The sequence below is a fragment of the Amia ocellicauda genome, chromosome 13, assembly GCF_036373705.1.
Source record: "Amia ocellicauda isolate fAmiCal2 chromosome 13, fAmiCal2.hap1, whole genome shotgun sequence".
In the NCBI taxonomy this organism is placed as follows: Eukaryota; Metazoa; Chordata; class Actinopteri; order Amiiformes; family Amiidae; genus Amia; species Amia ocellicauda.
This window is the reverse complement of record NC_089862.1, coordinates 1377076-1397019: the sequence shown is the minus strand read 5'-3', so window position 1 is coordinate 1397019 and position 19944 is coordinate 1377076. Positions and strand designations below refer to the sequence as shown.

Here is a 19944-nt window from a genome sequence, read left to right as displayed (position 1 = left end):
TCCAGATCATTAATATAGATTAGAAAAAGCAAGGGCCCTAGTACTGATCCCTGTGTAACTCCACTAACAACTTTACTTCAGTTAGAAGTGACTCCTCTAATCGACACCCTGTTTCCTATACATCAACAAGTTCATAATCCATCTATTACATTACCCTGAATACCTTATCAAAATCCTTTTGAATATCTAAGTATATCATATCATATGCTTTCATATGTTCTACAGCTGCAGTTGCATGTTCAATAAATTCTATTAAATTAGTGAGACATGATCTGCCTCATCTAAACCCATTTTGACTATCTCCAAGAATATGGTTTTCATTAAGATGCTCCTCTATTTTCTGTCTCGTCATTTTCTTAAACATTTACGAGTAATGGTGGTGAGACTGATTGGTATATAATTTCCTGGCTCAGTTTTGTCCCCTTTCTTGTGGATGTGTATAAATAACATTTGCAGTCTTCCAGTCAGTTGGCACATCCCCCTGATGTGTCATTTGGAATATTTGAGTTAGCCTCATTTCTTTAAGCACTGTTGGAAATATTTGATTGTTTTTAATTCTGCTAGTTCCTTTAGTACCTCCTCCTCATTTATCCTGATCTCTCTAGGATTTGACTGGACTGGTTGTTAACCTGTGGCATGTTATCTGTCTTTTCTTTTGTAAAAACCTCTGTGAAATACTCATTTAGAAGATTTGCCACTTCTTCGTTTTCCAGGATACTTCAATTTTTGCCCTTTATCTGTTTCACTTCCTCCTTTATTGACCTCTTGTTGTAGTATTGAAAAAAGCTCTTTGCATTTGTTTTAGCTCCAAGAGTTATGTTTCTTTCTATTTCCCTCTTTGCTTTCCTGATCACTTTCTTTAAATGTATTTGCAGTTCCAACATATTCTTTGTATTTTGTTTAGTCTCTATCCCTTTTGTATGCGCCATACAACATTTTCTTTCTCTTGATATTTTTTTGCATACTTCTATTAAACCATTTTGGCCAGTGTTCTTTGGATATTGGATATGCATTAGTATTGGTATTATTAATTTAACTGGTTTCATTTTATCTGTACTGTGCATGTAGATTTGAGTTTTCAGTATTACACATTGTTATCCCTTTTTTATGGTCGGCTGGTCAAATTTTGACTTGTCGATTACATCTCATAAATATTTAGTATTGTCTTTCTTAACTTGATCCTGATCAACATGTGTTATTCCTGCTCTTGATTACCTCATTGGATGCTCTATTCCCATAAGTATATGAAACAAATAATGTGTGAAGGTTTATTATGGTATTCTTGTTTTTATTCCACTTGTCCCCTTAGAGCAGTGGTTCCCAAACCGGTCCTGGGGGACCCCCTACCCTGCTGGTTTTTGTTCCAACCGAGCTCTCAATTACTTATTTGAACTAATAATTTCATAAATCAGAGACTTTTAATTATTTTAAACAGTAGGGGTTTTAAGTTAAGTATAGGATCAAAATAAATAATGCAATAATAAATGATAAAGATATAGCCAGACAGCAAAATACATATTAAAATCTCAATAGTAAATATAATTGAAATCATCCACCTACTCTTTGTTTTTGCAGCTCCCTCACACCGGTAAGGAGGCCCTGCCCCTGCGACCACCTCCTGGCCCAACTGGCTCTCAACCTGTCAATATTGTGCGCCCCATGCGCCCTGCTTCCTCCCCCAATGTCAAAGGGTCCAGGCCAGTCCTATCCATAGTCAAATCTCCTGCCATGCCACCCAAGTCTCCAGGCCATGCACATAAACTAATACCTCCAAAGAAGCCACTACCTATCAACCCTGCAAGAACACCCTTGGTAAGTCCCAAAAAAGCATTTTGATATTATATTGCAGCAAGATACCCAAGGGTGGTATCCAGGGGTCCACATTAGCTTGAAGTTCTTTCTTGATTTTTTTTTTTTTTTTAAAACAACCTTCTCTTCTATGGAAGTACGTTTATCTATGTTATTTTGATTTATGTGGTTTCTCTTTTTGCTCTTATGTTCTTGCCCCTAGTTTTAAATACTCAATCTGGAGGTGGTGTAATGGAGCACACAGTTGTTTTCTGTTGTGAAACAAAATGAAACTTTCAGCAATGCTTTGTAATTTACCAGTTAAGAAACTGATATTACCTCACTTCCTAGGGGATTTAGGAAGCTTATTTGTTGGAAACCATTCTTCTACTTACTTACAAGATGTTTCTATTACTAGGAGGTTATAACTGTTTATAACTTTATATTCTCTGCAATTTTCAGCTGGTGTCAGAGTTACAGCCAAGACTGTCATCATCTCCCCCCCAAAGACCTCTGCCTCTGAACCCCTCCCCTGCCCGGGTGGCTCTGCCCAAACCATCCAATGGACTGTTAGTGATGATGCCGCCTGCAAAATCTATGGGGAAAGTGGCTGCCATTCTGCCAGCCAAACCTCTGAAGTGAGTCATGAACACAGATTGAATACACATTTCTCCTGAGCATCTAGTAGTGTATTTTTTAATATATCCATCCATTTTCAACTGAATCTGTATCCAGTGTGCCACAGTCTAACTCTTCTAAGTCCCCCCTCATACCTCATATTTTTTTAAAGTATGCCTCGAAGCTAACCATATTCTGATTGCAGTTCGCCATTGTGTGGTTGTGTGGTGTTATGTTATGTACGTGAGAGTGTATCTGGAACAAACTCCCCAGCAATGTGGTAGATGCTGAAAGCTTGGGAACATTTTAAAATAGACTGAATGGGATCCTTGGATCACTCAGTTATAAATGGACACCAAACGAGCACGATGGGTTGAATGGCCGCCTCTCGTTTGTAAACTTTCTTATGTTCTTATGTATCTGATTGGTTGTACTTGGAGAGGTGAGATTGGGGGTTGTCATAATAAACTCTATAAATTACTGTATTGGCATGAATATAAAACAGCCTCAAATTTAAGATTACCTTCAATATCAACAAAGACAAAATATGAAAAATGTACCCTATCATTTCAAACAGATAAGACAACTTTAGCAAACATAATAATGTTTCTATATTAACTATAAGCAAGTGTAAGTGATACCATTTTATTTTCGGACCTTGTAAAGCTCAGAAAGTTGTTTGTTAACTAAACATCTAGGTTTGTATTGTATGGTAATATCACCCAAATGGACTGCTTTTAGGTTAATGAAAGGATTTCTTGTGTGTTGTCTCACACCATCATCTAACTTGGCCGATATGATCTTAAGATCTGGGTCATAACGTTTTATCCCTTTGATATTTGACCCTTTTTCAATACAATCTTTTCCACATAATCACTGCAGGCAGGTTTATTAATTTTCAGAAGAGGGCTGCTGCCACTTATTTAACTAAACACACAATTTTGTCAACTTTTGTGACTTGGAGCATAGTTCTTTAAAAGAAAACACATTTTATTTGGGCCAATATGGTAAATAATAGTAATAGTAGTAGTAGGGAAGTAGCAGTACTGATATTTAAAAATATATCTTCTCTTCTTCCTTTTTTAGGCCCATCCCACCTCAGAAGTAAGTCTATTTTAGTTTTTGTTCCCTTTTTTGTGTTTTTTAGATAATTTTTAACCGTATGGAATGCCCTTTGTGAGACAGGCATTGTTTAAACAAAACTATGGCTCTGGTTTTCTAAACAAAACTATGGGCTGATATTAATCTGCTTTCCATGTGGAAAAACATTTCAAAGCACCATTCTTTGCATGGTCTAAAATATTCTCAGAAATATCAGGATGCTGATTTTTGTCCCCTAATCTACTGTGGACGCTGCCTGACATTTTGTGTTTACTCCAAAACAAAACAAAACAAAAAAGTACATTTTCAGATATACAGACCCTTGTTTGATCCACTAGTGATTTCATAGTGATTTCACAAATTATTGACATCCGCTGAAGGATGCTGTTAACATGTCTTTCATTCAAAGTGGCTCTCCTCACGCCCTTGGACTTTTCATTTGATTGTGTTACAACTTTAAATCAAAATGGATGTAATCAGGGTTTTTTGCCACTGATCAACACAGAAAATGTCCACAATGTCAAAGTGAAAAATATAATGAATACGAAGGAACATTCAATGCAAATCTGGAATAAGGTTCTTCAAAAGCACCAATCAGGGGTAGGATATAAGAACATTTCCAAGGCACTTAATATCCCCTGGAGCACAGTAAAGTGCATCATTAAGAAATGGAAAGAATATGGCACATCTCATCTCTGAATCTGCGTAAATCAGGTCGTCCTCAAAAACTGAGTATCCGGGTGAGAAGGGCACAAGTCAAGGAGGCCACCAAGAGGCCTATGGCAACTCTAGGAGTTAGTCTTCCATGGCTGAGCTGGGAGACACTGTGCATACTGCAACAATAGCCCTGGTGCTTCACAAAAGAGGCCTTTATGGGAGAGTAGCAAAACAAAAGACATTGTTGAAAAAAACTCACAACCAGTTTTGTCAAGAGTTTGCCAGAAGGCATGTGAGAGACTCTGAGACCAAGTGGAGGAAGATTCTATGGTCTGATGAGCTTATTGGCCTCAACGCTAAACACACATTTATTTATTTATTTATTTATTTATTTATTTATTTATTGGCAGATGCCCTTATCAAGGGCAACTTTCAAAACATAAGAGCAATACAAAGTGCAAAAATATAGTACAGTTCAATGCATAATGCAATTTACGAATTCCAATTTACACAAGTGTAAAGGAAATATACAGTAAACAAACAAGTCCTACATCATAGATCGTAAAAGCTAGTAATTGCAGGCATCGTTAAAAGCTAAGGGAAAGGAGGCATAGGGGAAATCAAAATAAACAATATGATGCAAACCAAAGAGTATGTCAAAATCTTACGTTGAATCAGTGTGATTTTACAGGATAATAATGACTAGATTACAAGTACAGTCTGAACAGATGTGTCTTGAATAATTGCCGGAAGGAGGTCAGGGACTCTGCTGTCTTGACTTCAATGGGAAGGTCGTTCCACCACTTAGGGGCCAGGGATGAAAAGGAGGGTGCTCTGGCAGAAGGGGAGTGGAAGAAGTTGTAATTATAATTACACTATGGGAGGAATAGAACTGGAAGAAGTAACCAATGAGAAAGACCTAGGAGTCTTGACGACTCCTCACTTTCCCCATCCAAATAATATGGGGAGAATTAAAAAGACTGTACAATGTGCTAGTTAGACCTCATCTGTAATACTGTGTACAGTTCTGGGCTCCACACTTCAAGAAAGATATCGCTGCTCTAGAGGCAGTTCAGAGGAGAGCAACCAGACTTATTCCAGGTCTGAAGGGAATGTCCTACTCGGAGAGGCTGAGGGAACTGAACCTTTTCCACCAGGAACAGAGAATACTATGTGGGGACTTGATCCAAGTCTTCAAAATCATGAAAGGCATCGACCACATCAACCCAGAGAAGCTTTTCCAGATCAGCAGGGACATACATACCCACAGACGCAAATGGAAATTGGGCTTCAAGGCATTCAAGATGGAAAACAGGAGACACTTCTTCACACAGAGAGTTGTTACAATCTGGAACTCCCCAGCGATGTGGTTGAAGCTGACAATTTGGGAACACAAAAAAATAGACTGGATAGTATCCTTGGATCACTTAGTTATTAATGGACAAACAAGGTTGAATGGCCTCCTCTCATTTGTAAACGTTTTAATTTATGTTATTTTCACACTTCAACCAGTAGAAGGCCGTGGTGAATCAAAACCAAACTTGGCAGACACAGGGCGCAAATCAGGGTGTTAATCTATTGCAGGACAGCACTAACACGCACATGCACACAACACATTCTTGCAGAGTTAATAACAATGTGCTGGTATTCTGGGTCAACGGACTATGACAGGCAGCAAATAACTAATTTCTCTTTCTTTTAATTTCTTTTTTTAGACCTGTACCAGGGGTGAAACCCAACATAGCCTTGCCCCCTTTTCGAAAATGACCCTTGGAGAAAATCTGTTGGGACTGCTAACAGACAATTTGCACTATAAAACAGCACATCTAGTGCCACTAGGGGCTGCCAGCTGTTCACTGCTGAGAGGGGAACCTGTATGAGCTGAAAATATGTCTGGGGGACCCTACTTGAAGGCCAGCAATCTCTCTTCTCTCCATATAAGATGACGCGGTTGTGCAATGAAGAAAGCAAACTGAGACTCCCAGTAAAGAGGATAGCTGTGCCATCAAAATTCACTGTCTCAAATGGGTCTGTGCACCAGTCATGTGTACTACAAGCATTTGTATTTTAGTTTTTTGTTGAATGCATCATGTGCCAAAGAGTTGTTGCTGTTGCTGTTATTTTTTTAGTTTTTTGTTCATGCTCGATTTGTTACTGTACTAGGTTTAAAATGGTTTGGTGAAATCCCATTTGTCTCCTGTGTTTACATTACATAACCTCATATTTGAATAACATAAAGCCATATCCAGGTTTACAGTGAGTGGGTGTCCTTAACATCTTGGGTTTCTAAGAAATACCTTTTAGTAATGTGCATATATCAAAAACGTTACAAATACTGGCTTCCTGTGTTCCTTAACAGAGTTTTTAGTTTGCTTGTTTGTTTTTTGCTTCTTTGAAACCTGGACTTGTCATCCATGCTGAAATGGAAATATGTTTTTTTTAAGCACCAGAGATTAATTTGCATAGCTGCATTAATGGTTGACATGTAATATGGCTGTCCTCAGTGCATTAATCAAAGGAAAAACTCAGTGACCATACTTTTAAGAGGACCTTTCTATTAAGACAGTCTAAAATTCATAACTGATCTAACAGTTCTTCTGTGGAAACACTGTGAATGTAACACTGACTATGTACATAATGTTTTCGTTTCCAGTTCCAAAAAGATGTCCAGACATTGAATTGTACTGTCTTGCATGTGAACTGAGTACTGCCCCTAATACAGTTGCCACTTAAACTTTAAGACTCAGTATGATAAAATTGAATTATGTGACTTTAAGATAATATAACTCCAGGAGGTGTAACATTACACAATGCTACTTGAACCTGCACCTTGAATCTTGAATCTTGAATCTTGAATCTTGAATCTTGAATCTGCACCTTTGCAAACTAAGGAACATTGCATTGAGTGTAAATCCAATGGTTAATGCAGACTTAAACCCATATAAATCTGAGAAAAATAACTAGCCATTTGAACCATAGCTGACACATCCTATAGTATAAGTTATCCTCATACTGTATTAAACAAATTTCAGAAGCACACAATGTTTTTAATTCACTTATACGACTTGTCAGACCACTGTTTAGCTGTGCTCACTCATCTTAGCTGCATTACTCACTATAAACCAGTGTATGTTGATATATTACGTTTAGTTTTATTTATTATTAATATTTGGAATCCTGTCACCCATCAGACATTTGCCTGCTGGTAATTATTTCAGTTTTTTTTTTTTTTTTTTTTCAATTTTCCACAAGGCATTCGTATATTCTGTTTCCATCATAATACCTTGTTTTCGCAATCTAAAGAGCAAAATGGGTCATTAGGTACTCTTAATTTTTAACATGTATTTAAATGACACTGTACCAGCACATGTATTTTAAGTTCAAGTACTTTTATTTCTTCATTTCTGTGTGAAATTTACATTATTGGAAAGCAACAGTATTTTATATGTTTTACGGGAAACTTTAGGTATGTGAAATACGATCAACAGACTTTCTACTTATCTCTTTTCCAATGGGTGTTTAGCCAATTAAGAAATATAAATGTTATATTACATTCTCAGACACATTAGAGAGAGAGAACCAACTGAGACTGAATGACAATTTCTAAGCATGCTAATACAAAAACAATCACTTCCTATAATCTCTGCAATGCTGTTAAATTAGCCTGTGATATGGGGACAGGGACAGCTGTGGACAGACATAATGGACTATAATTATGTGCTATGATTCTCATAGTCTCATTGAATATCATGGAAGATCACTTGGAATAGCATGGTTAATTTACATTCTGATGGGATTCAAATTGGTTCAGTTGGTCATTTGTTTTATACTTATGTGTGCCTTGGAAACAGTTGTATTCTGAACCATTCAGCAATGTAGATTAATAACTACTGGGTTGATTTGGTGACACAACAGAGATGATGAGAGAGGTTTTACTATATATAAATCAATGTGCAGCATTCCATGTTTAGGATGGAAATAAAAATGGGTATTGAGCTGACTAGTAATCAATCAATTTAAGCTTGCATTTGGAAAGAGTAAAAAAAAACATTGACTTTCTATTTATTTATGCCTGCATATAGCATTTAAAGTCAAGCCCTGAATCTGCTGCATAAACCCTGTAAAAAGCAGGCTTTTCTAAAAATGAATAATAAAAAAATACATAAAGCAAGTTTTCTCCTTCATTGTGCTATGCCTAATAATCTGATATTTTTGTTATTCTGGGGTAATATTGCATCACACTATACTTGTAATGGAGGTGGAGATTCTAAAATCATGTGTACAGTTCCCAAACAGGCCTTCTGGTTTGGAATGAAAAAACATTGGTGCTTTTGTGATATTGGTTTAGATTTTTATGTCTCAAGCACTGCCCACTTGACTGTTGTATCTACAATTAAAATTACACTGCTAAATGAAAACAAGTAATTTTAATTATGTGTGAGTGCTTGTGTGTGTGGTGCACTGGATAGCACTGATTATTAGAAATTCATCTGTAAAGAATATGCAGAGTAGTCAGCCTAATGTATAAAACTGATTTATCACTTGCCAAGCATCTTTTTTTAATGCAGAAATTCCTAGCTTTTGGAGAATGTTACAAGTGTTCCTAACTATGACCGTAATGTTAATATACATGTGTTTCACAGTGATGGGCCAGTTTCACAATGTAAACTCAGGAAACACCTTGACCTTCTGGCAAAATTACAGTTGATACTTAGGTTAGCCAGGTATGTAACAGGTTTGGTTAAGCTTTGATACACAGTAAGAGGAAGTTTAATCATTTCATGTGATGTCTGATTTTCCACTGTGCTCCATCCACTGATGGTCCAGCCCTTCTAAGATTTTAACAGCTTTAAATACAGAACTATTGGAAAAAGGACCTGCAGCTCCTTTGTGCTGCATGGATTGAATAAGATAATCACAATTTGAATAGTTGTTGTAAACTTCATATCCTAATAAAGCAGTTTCACCAGGCACATTAAAATATCCCTATCAATGATTTTTCGGTGGAGATAGGAAGGCTAAATATTTGTATCCTTGTACAGTATTAAGTAGAGATGTCATTGGACCACTGGTGTTTTCAGTGAATGAATGCGTTTCATTATCAGCACCTTATCAAATCTGCAGCATTGGCACTTTTATTGCTTTCAGCACAGGTTATGATACAGGACAGTTTGTTGAAACTCATATGGAACTCACATTTCTATATCTATATTATATATCTATATCTATATATCGATCTCTCTCTCTCTCTCTCTCATATATATATATGTATGTAGCATTATGTTGGGTGTATTTTGATAAGAGCATTTTAGCTCTGAGCTGAAGCACTGATCTAAAGAAGACCTCTACCCCCAAAGTTATCAGATTTCCTTAACTCATCAGCTGGGAACTGGTTTACATCAAAAGTGACAGTCTTGGGTGGATGGCACCGAGAATAGGCCAAATAGTTTGGAATCCTGCTGTGAGATGTCTGGGGAAGGGGGCCTGTAGGTAATAAAAACTCTTTGAAATGGACGAGAGCCGAAATCCCAAATCCCAACACAGAGCTACGAACCTGTCCAACCGGCATTTCCAAAAGATGGCATGGATTGACATCAGTCATAAATCAACCCCCCTCCAATAGGACACTGGGGGCTGAAACCAAAATCCAATCTCAAAAACCAATCACCTATTGATCTGACAGGCGTATAAAGAACAGCGCACGGTCTCTCTCTCTCTCTCGCTCTCTCTCTCCTGAACCAGAAACTCACTGCCACAGCTCAACCTGTAGCTCTGTTGCCCGAACTGGAACCAGAAACCAACCAAGTCAGAACCAAGCCAGCAACAGAAGAGTTAAACTGGGAGAAGGAGATTGAGCCGTATGAAGAATTCTTTTAAAGGACTTTATTAAATAAAGAACTTTACAGACTGCGCATGCCCGCCTGTGCCCACCTGATCAGTGGAGTTTTACAGCTGGACAATTGACTAAGTCGACTGAATACGAAAGTGTCAGTCATTTAAATAGCTATTTGAGTCTTAAGAAACTTGACCCTTGGAACCAAACAGGGCCCTGCTTTTCTCAAAGACTTTGCCTTCAAATAAGTACGGTGAGAGACCCTGCTTCCCAAGAAGATTTTGTGCACAACCTTGGAGTCTTCAAACCAGTGGAAAATCTGTTTGGAAAAGACTACATTCGCGAAACCCCAACTTCCAGGTGCATCGACTGAGTGGAAGTTCTTGGACAAAGCCGAACCGGACTGCCTTTGTTCCAAACCACACGGACCTCGTGCCATGTGCTGTTATCTGAGCCCGAAACCAGAGAGGCCTGTCTGCGACGAAGTTCAGATAAGTTTAACAGTTTGGAGTTCATGATTCATGACATTTGAGAAATCAATTAGAAATTCATAACTCTAGAATGTGTAATATCATTTAGTTTTCTTAAATATAAATGTGTGTTGCATTAAACTGTTTTGTTGATAATTTTAGAAATAAAATCTGTCAACGCCGAGAAATATCTTCTCTGAAATTGACACAAGTTAACAGACATTAGATTATTGGTGGCCCTGCCTATCCATATTGATAGGATAGCATCTTGCAGTTGATGGAGATTTGTGGGATGCACATCCAGGGCACGAAGCTCCCGTTCCACCACATCCCAAAGATGCTCTAATGGGTTGAGATCTGGTGACTGTGGGGGCCAGTTTAGTACAGTGAACTCATTGTCATTGTCAAGAAACCAATTTGAAATGATTCGACCTATGTGACATGGTGCATTATCCTGCTGGATGTAGCCATCAGAGGATGGGTACATGGTGGTCATAAAGGGATGGACATGGTCAGAAACAATGCTCAGGTAGGCCGTGGCATTTAAACGATGCCCAATTGGCACTAAGGGGCCTAAAGTGTGCCAAGAAAACATCCCCCACACCATTACACCACCACCACCAGCCTGCACAGTGGTAACAAGGCATGATGGATCCATGTTCTCATTCTGTTTACGCCAAATTCTGACTCTACCATCTGAATGTCTCAACAGAAATCAAGACTCATCAGACCAGGCAACATTTTTCCAGTCTTCAACTGTCCAATTTTGGTGAGCTTGTGCAAATTGTAGCCTCTTTTTCCTATTTGTAGTGGAGATGAGTGGTACCCAGTGGGGTCTTCTGCTGTTGTAGCCCATCCGCCTCAAGGTTGTACGTGTTGTGGCTTCACAAATGCTTTGCTGCATACCTCGGTTGTAACGAGTGGTTATTTCAGTCAAAGTTGCTCTTCTATCAGCTTGAATCAGTCGGCCCATTCTCCTCTGACCTCTAGCATCAACAAGGCATTTTCGCCCACAGGACTGCCGCATACTGGATGTTTTTCCCTTTTCACACCATTCTTTGTAAACCCTAGAAATGGTTGTGCGTGAAAATCCCAGTAACTGAGCAGATTGTGAAATACTCAGACCGGCCCGTCTGGCACCAACAACCATGCCACGCTCAAAATTGCTTAAATCACCTTTCTTTCCCATTCAGACATTCAGTTTGGAGTTCAGGAGATTGTCTTGACCAGGACCACACCCCTAAATGCATTGAAGCAACTGCCATGTGATTGGTTGGTTAGATGATTGCATTAATGAGAAATTGAACAGGTGTTCCTAATAATCCTTTAGGTGAGTGTATATATATATCACACACACTCAACAAAAAAAGAAACGTCCCTTTTTCAGGACACTATTTTCAAGATAATTTTGTAAAAATCCAAATAACTTTACAGATCTTTATTGTAAAGGGTTTAAACAATGTTTTCCTTTAACTTCTTACCTGACGAATTGCCAGAATCTTGTGAAAAATGGCATATTCTATATATATTTTTGTTGTTCATAGATCTTTATTGCATCAAACTCTGAAATCAATGGTTTTAAAGATTTGAAAGATTAGACTCACATTTGAGGGGGGCTAATGTAAGTTGTGCAGTGCGTAATTTTGTAATGCACCGCACAGGCGTGTCTCGAAAGAAAACTAATATAGTCTGTGTGTCAGAAGCAAAGAATTATCGAGGACACAATAGCTATACCCATGACTGTTCTTTTAAAATGAATCCTAATGCATATCTCCCATTATATCTCCTTAAATTCATAGTTGCCCATAGTAACCTCCCCTTTTCTGAACCTTTACTATGTTTTTACACTTTCTGAAACATTTCTGTTACAAATTGCACATGTAATTTGGGGGAAAATAATAAAACAATTAAAGTTAATAAATGTTCCATAACAGAGAGATGTATAGGAAATTAAAAGGTAAAATTTGGGACAAATTTAATATTCATCAGTGGTTCATTATCTGCTGTGGCGCCCCCATCCCATGCAACCTCTGGAAATTGGCCCTTCAATGTAACAAACCAAGGTTAAATACATAAAGCTACTCTCCTTCGCTCATGAACCCTGCCCTTTAAACCTCTGCAGTGCATTTCTGGGGACTGAAGAGCAGCTTTGCAGTGGGCTTGGGGCTTATTGAAGCCTGCAATTTAATTTCAGTGCATTCAATTATTTGTATCTTCATTGATGAGTAGTTTTTGGAGTCAAAACCAATGCAGTCCTTCGGATAGGGACTAACTAATTCTCCTTGACTGGGGACAAATGCTGCATTACATTCTTTAAAAAGAACAATTTAAAAAAATCTAACTGAAGCAAAAACAAGTGAATTATTTCTTGCTTCCATCAAGTTGTAATGGACCTTGAAGGAAAACAAAACGTTTTGCATTTGAGTCCATTATGCTTTTCTTCCTTTGTAACAGTTGACACAATTGCCCAAAGCACAGACCATATAAAGCTGAATTTCTCATCATCTACATTCAGAATTAAAGGTGGGGGGGGGGGGGAGGTATGTGCACCAATATCTGAACTATGTGGGGAAGAATTTGTAATTGTCAGCAAAATGACTGACAATTTGGTACTTTACAGAAGCCCTTGACCTCATTTTCTTTTAAATGTAACTTTAATTTTCAGGAGATATAATGGAAATTCATGTTGATATGGTTCAATGCTAACATGATACTGATTTGCATTTGATTAACAACGAACAAAGGTGTGTAATTTCAAATAAAATTAAAATCCACTCTGAGACAGCTGTTTTATAGTCTGTTTTAACAGCTGGCTTGGTTTAAGGTTTTAGAGACACTATTATAACTTCAGGGGAGTTATTTGGGACAGGACAATTTATTTCCAAGGTGAAAACACTGTATATATATTATGTATTACCTTTGATATTTTTAATCTTTACACATTAATTAGTCAGTAAATTCCCTTTCTCTGTTCCTTTTGGCACCACTTCTGTGCTTTTAAAAACAGGAGTGAATACTTTTCTAACACAAACATTGTTACAAGGGAAACAAAAAAAAAAAAAAGGTTAAAATGTATGCTGTATGCCGCAAGCAAACATTTTCCAATTTCTTTCATAAACAATTTAGTTATTTTTACATTTCAGTAAAATGTACTTAATGGAGTACCTATTCCAACAATCCCCTCCAGAGTGTCTGATCAATCTCCTTCTAACCTGAGTACATATGATATTGATTTCCTAATGCAAAGTTTTCAAAAGCCTGAATTGACCTGTATTTGTGACAATATATTTTGCATTAACTCTACACGATCAGAAGCAGAAAATGGTTTGTTGTGTTAATAGTTAAAGGATTTGACAATTGACAATTGTAGGTTTTAAACACACTGGATAAAATGGAATTCCTCAGTAGCAGTTGATAAACATCATGCATGGCTCTAATCTGATTATACAGACCAGCTGAATGGCCAAATTGATGAATTTCCAAATTAACTATCAAACTGACAGATTAACACTTTTGGCACAAACAGCGCTCCATATTTACCTGTGTTTGCAACTCTCCTGTGACTTGCACTGTATAACAAGACACAAACAAAAACCACTTCCTTCATAAAGCTTTATTAATTAGATGATTACAGTGCAGTGAGTAATGCCTGTACCAGATCCAAAGTATATAATGTAGTACTTCAGCACATGGGGGGGAAGCTGCAAGTCATGAGTATATAATTTGTGTGCGCGCGTGTGTATATGCAAAAGGTTTGGCACCCCTGGCCAAATTACATGTTTTGTTTACACAACCTCTGTAACTTAACGACATATTTCTGCAAATTAAATGCAGTTACTATTTATTTGCTGAATTTAACAGATTGGAAAAAAAATTAACTGTAAATATGGCAAGTGCAAATGTTTAGGCACCCTCCCAGTTGATCCACTAAGTGTTATTTTTTTTTTTTTTAAGTTCTTCAAACTGAATTTATTCGTTAGGCCTTAAATCTAAGTCACAGGGTTCCCATGGAAATCAGATTTTTTTTTTTTTTCCATGACTAAATTATGTATTTGTTTAGAACAAAACGGCTGGAAAGTTGGAAATGTACACAGAAAATAATGAGGATATATTGCTAAACACAATAGGAAAAAAACACAATCAGCTTTTGTCATAACAGCCACCTAATTCACCCAATTTAATAAAACATGCTACCATCAACTAATAAAGAGTACACAAAGTAAATGCAAAATTAAACCTAGTACTATCTGATCAATTTATATGTAGTATAAATGTTAATTACAGTAGAAACTATACAAAACCTTAACAATCTGTATTTTACTGATTTTAGCAGTAATTCTGAACATGGTCAGTTCAGTAATGCTCCGTTTCCACTGGCGGACACGTCTGGATTGTATCGGAAGATATAATCTCAAGTGCCTGTGCGATCACGAAGAAATTGCAGTTTTATTAGCAGCACGTACAGAAACAATGACTGCTTACAGTTAATATCTGAGTTCATTAAACACTTGGATTTCACAGGACCGGTGCAGTGCCTGACTAGTTAAAATAAACTGAAGGATAATAATCGGATCGGTATCAGCCGATATTCTTAATATTTTATGAACAACTGGCCATGTTTCAGGCTGTGTTTTGCGAATGGTGTGCAGGACAATCTGCAGACAATCAGTGTGAAGGCGAACACGATTTAGTTAACATGATGAATTTGCAAGAAAAATGTATGAATAAATAAATACAGCAGATCTGGGTTTCCCTCTAAAACATAAGGACTGGTTTAATAAATGCGTCCATAAACGCCATGACTGAGACGTGCACACTTTAGTTCAATTAAACCTGCTATATTGTATCTGGATGATTCATCGTTAAACGTGTGTATTTTGTTTAAACTGTAACTTGCCCAGGTTAAGGACGTCTGATAAGTAAATTATAAATAATATGGCAAAAAGTATCGTTTGCAGTTACAAATCTGTAGTAAGAGTAATAAATTAAGGGAGTCACGCTGTGCCGTTTAAAATACATATATACTAGCACAAATGATGACGATAATAATAGCAATACATATTTGCTATTTAGTATTATTGTTGCGCATGGAAACTTATTCTTATGTGAACGTGCTTGTCTGAATATAATGTTGTCTACACGTTTAGCTCTTCCTAATATCTCTGAACAGAAACTTATATTTATTACACGGTTTAAAATCATGTAAAGCACAAATAATAAAACAGACACACAAGTCCTCTCCACGTCAGGCTGTATTGCTCGTAGTGTTGTTCTCGGTCTCTGTTTTTAAAACAAAAGAATTCAAACCCACAGTCGCTGCTCTTCTCATCAGAGGGACGAATCACAGCGGCCTGGTTTTGCAGAAAAAGCTCTGGGACGTGTCTGAGGACGGACGCGTCCGGCACGGCACGGCACGACACGACGCTTAAGCCAGTGGAACCGAGGCATAAGGGCCTACAGTAATCCTGTACGCTGCTTTTAGATGACTGCTTTGTTTTAAACTTGAACGCTTCTGATTAATTCATTCTTAAAAAATAAATACATAATTTTCAACAATAAATTACCAGATTTTTGTATTTGAGGAGTTTGTATTTTACCAAGCTATTTTTTTCCTGGAACACTGTGTATGATAATGTGAAAACAACAATTAAAACAGCATTTCATCTTTTTTTCACAAAAACATTTTGATCTACAAGAGATCTTCATCAGGAACCATATTCACATGTGTTTGCTAAAAACCTGTGAAGCATGGGTTACATAAATACATTTTATTTGTGCATTGGAGCTGTGGAAAGTGTGCAGGTATTTCTTTCTTTTATATACATTTTTTCATACCCTGCACCTACTAAGTAAGTTGCATGTGCGTGTGATTAACTTTTACAATTAACTTTATTTCACATAAAAGGGCGATCATCATTCTGGCAGATCCTGACCAATTTAGTCACGATCGCTTACACGGATTAACATGATGCTACACAGAATCTACACAACTACTGTGAATTTAGTGGCTTAATGGTCAGATTCTGTTCAGAATTACGTACATTTGTAGTACAAGAACACAACCAATTATCTTGAGAATCTGTGCAGAATGGCGATAGTCTGTGGATTCTACTATGTATCAACAAATCCTGGAAGCTAATGTCCCACAGTCAGTGAAGAAACTGAAGATGAAAAGAGGTTGGATATTACAACAATACATTGATTCAAAACATACCTCAAAGTCAACCATTAACTACTTTAAGAAATGAAAGATTAAGGTTTTGGAATCACCTTCACAGTCCCCAACATTAATATTATTGAAAATCTGTGGGTAGATCTCAAACATGCAGTGCATGCAAGATGACCTAAGAATATTTCTAAACTAGATGCATTCTGCAAAGAAGAGTGGGAAGAAAATAAATCCTAAAACAAGACTAGAAAGACTGTTTGCTGGCTACAAGAAATGTTTGGAAGCTGTGTGGGGGTGCTACTAAGTACTGACTGATAGGATGCCCAAACCTTTGCACATGCCACATTTACATTTTTTGTTTTGTTTTGTGTTAATCTGTTAAACTCGGCAAATAAATTGTAACTGTACATTACATTTGCAAGACATATTTCAAATTTAAGTATGATGGCTGCAGAGTTTGTGTTAACATATTTTCAAACTTTTCCATACAATATACACACACACACACACACACACACATACATACATAGACTCTATCACTGCTGTCATTGTATTACTAGGCTGATGTTTGCTCCACCAGTGGTGGTGGAAAACCACAACAAATTAGTTAAATGACATGTTCTTTGGCAAGGATTTACTAGGATGTGTTGAAGAAATTCTCCGAAACGTACACGTAAGGGCTCTAAATAAGGCTTTACTGCAAAGTTCTCCTTTAAGGCTGCTCTATAATAATTATACCAATCTACAGAATCTCTAGGTATCTTTTAGCACTCTCACTGCACAGAGCCAAGTTTTGATTGCTAAAGATGAGGACAGATGTTTGTGCATGTTAATATCTTGTAATACTTGAAGCAAAGATTCATAGCTTTTCACAACATAAGTGACCATGCTTTGATGTGTCAAATTCCAGTGTTCATTTTAGTCATCATCAGTGAAGCAGAAAAACTATCTTCAGATTAACTTGACTTTTTATTCCAGATTTGCTTTTACAGAGGTTTGCTTAATGGTCTTGAAAGAACACCACTAGAAGGGAATTACAGCTATTGTAATCAGGTATGACACTATCAGTTAGGGATGTAAAATGCCATATATGTAGGAACATTGCTACTTGCTCTATTGTCTGAATTTGTTACTATACATTTAAATATAATGAATCATGTTTTGCCATGCTTTTTAAAAAGTTCCAACACCATCCATCCATCCACCCATCTATATATAACAGTATGAGACTTGGCATGCAAATCAAAACTTAGAATAGAGTTTGACCTTTATAGCAAATATTGCATAATTTGATTATAGCAAGAAAACAAAATTTATGGTGGTGGTCACTTAAAGTTGTAATACAATAGTTGCCCCTAATATGTAATATTGCCTATTGAACAGATTTCACAACTAACTGAACAATGAACTAATCTAATTCTTGTAATTTTAAATCTGTAAATTTTACAGCATGAGTCATTACAGATGTTACCATTCCCCAACCAAGCTTTTTTAGCTTCTTTATTGTAAACTTAGTTAGCAATGTGTGCAGATTTGACATATCTTTGAATTTAAATTAATTTGATTACAAAGTAAATAAGTACAAAGAATATGGTTAACTGCACCATAATGTATTGAGGGTGCTGTAATCTACTCTTTTTTTTCTTGGAATAAACAACCATGCCACAGAGGACTTGATTGATACAAATGTATTATGTTCTGCTATATTCCAAATGTTGAGATACTCAATTGAATTAAGATTTCTTTTATGTAATTTCTAATCTAAAATCTAAAAATAAATGCAAGATTTAGTTTCTGCAAATCTAAATGATTAATATCTAGCAGGAATTGAGAATAAATGACAGATTGGTGGAAAAAAAATAATAATGGCCAACTATTTCAAAACATCAACCTAGTTTTCGAGATCTCCCACTTTCCTGGAATGCTTACAATAGCAAGTTTTATTTGTATGCTTTAATTTTATGTTGATAAGTGAAATCACCCCTTCTATTAGTTTGTCGGAATAGTAGTCCTGCAGAGTACTCCTTGAGAGCTACAGTGGAGAGCAGCACCTTCCCAGCTCAGGCATCCTGCAGTTTTCACACACAAACACGCACATACAGCTGGAGAAAGCAGAGCTTGGCAGGCTGCCTAGGAGACAAGGAGGCGGTGGACCCGATGAAGCTGTGGGTGTGACAGTATGAGCTTGTGGACCTGCTCCTGCCCCCGAGGACAGGGGACCATCACCTTCCCGATGTACACCATGTCAGCCTCCTTCTCCTCCTTGGCCTGGGAAAACAAAGCTCCACTGTGTCACACCATCATACCCATAAAACATGTCTCTGTGCCAAGCGCTGTTGTTATCTTAAGCTGTTTTCACATTACACATTAATCTCAGGTTGAGTGGACCTGGGGTGATTCACTCCTGAGTTTAACCCTGCTTGCATTCACATTTGCCTTGTGCTACTATAAACAGGTTCATCCCAGCTTCAGAGTTTTGTCTCGGGTTGAAAGATGGTTGGTAATGGACTGATTTCTATTCTGAAGAAACATTAAATCTGTGTGATTTTCATTGGTATATTGACTGGTACACAAGCCCAGATAATATACAGTTGGTTCCTTTTTTTCTATGACCTTGGTGTGCTTATTTTTCAGCATTGCCAATTAAAATATTACAACACCTACAAGGGAATATCACATTGCCAGACACTAAATTATTATTGGAATGATAAGCTAAAACAAACCAAAGAACCTTTAAACTATCTAAGCTGTTGATCTTGAAAGTGCATATGTTTTGGAGACACAAGACTACACAAAATGATCCCAACTGGAATTATTGCTAGTACACAACAAAGAAAAGCATTGCAGGGGAGATATGAAGGGCACAACATTTCAGATCATTTTATCTTGCTGTAAGGTATTGGCATTGGCATTCTGTCTGTAGGCCTTGAAGAATCCCCTTTTACTTACTGTCAGATGTGACACCAGAAATATATCTTAGCAGCCTGAACACCACAAAGTTTGAAATTAATCTGTATTGAGAAATGTTGACGATGTTTTTCTTGCTGGTCTACAACTTTGTCAGATTTAAGGATTTTCAAGTGTATTATGCTTCAAAACATAAAATGTCCGACTCAATGAGAAGTTGGAAATTAAGACAATAAACAAGTACAATAAACTGTACTGAATTAGAAGAAATTAAAGTTGCTTCATATATGCAGAAAATGCAGTGCTTTTGGAACAGAAGCTCTGTCCAGCTTTCTGAAATAATATCCAGATCATAGACCTTCCCATTCCCAGTAACCTACCACTTCAGATAGAATGCAAAA

General features: G+C 37.1%; 2 protein-coding genes across 7 annotated transcripts in view; one reads left to right on the top strand and one right to left on the bottom strand.

Moving 5' to 3' along the window:
* Positions 1 to 8335, top strand: part of adam19a (ADAM metallopeptidase domain 19a) — a 175903-nt gene extending 167568 nt beyond the window's left edge. Inside the window, exons 21-24 of one of the 2 annotated variants that reach the window (XM_066719672.1) lie at positions 1576 to 1812; positions 2251 to 2426; positions 3493 to 3510; positions 5880 to 8335. In XM_066719672.1, coding sequence (XP_066575769.1) covers positions 1576 to 1812; positions 2251 to 2426; positions 3493 to 3510; positions 5880 to 5931 — 483 coding nt within the window. In that variant the 3' untranslated portion in view covers positions 5932 to 8335. The remainder of the gene's footprint in view (positions 1 to 1575; positions 1813 to 2250; positions 2427 to 3492; positions 3511 to 5879) is intronic. The other variant, XM_066719673.1, reaches the window with a different exon arrangement.
* A 5730-nt stretch (positions 8336 to 14065) lies between these two features.
* Positions 14066 to 19944, bottom strand: part of LOC136766295 (dynactin subunit 1) — a 128448-nt gene continuing 122569 nt past the window's right edge. For all 5 annotated transcript variants that reach the window (XM_066719668.1, XM_066719667.1, XM_066719665.1 and 2 more), the window contains one exon: positions 14066 to 18904. In XM_066719668.1, coding sequence (XP_066575765.1) covers positions 18767 to 18904 — 138 coding nt within the window. In that variant the 3' untranslated portion in view covers positions 14066 to 18766. The remainder of the gene's footprint in view (positions 18905 to 19944) is intronic.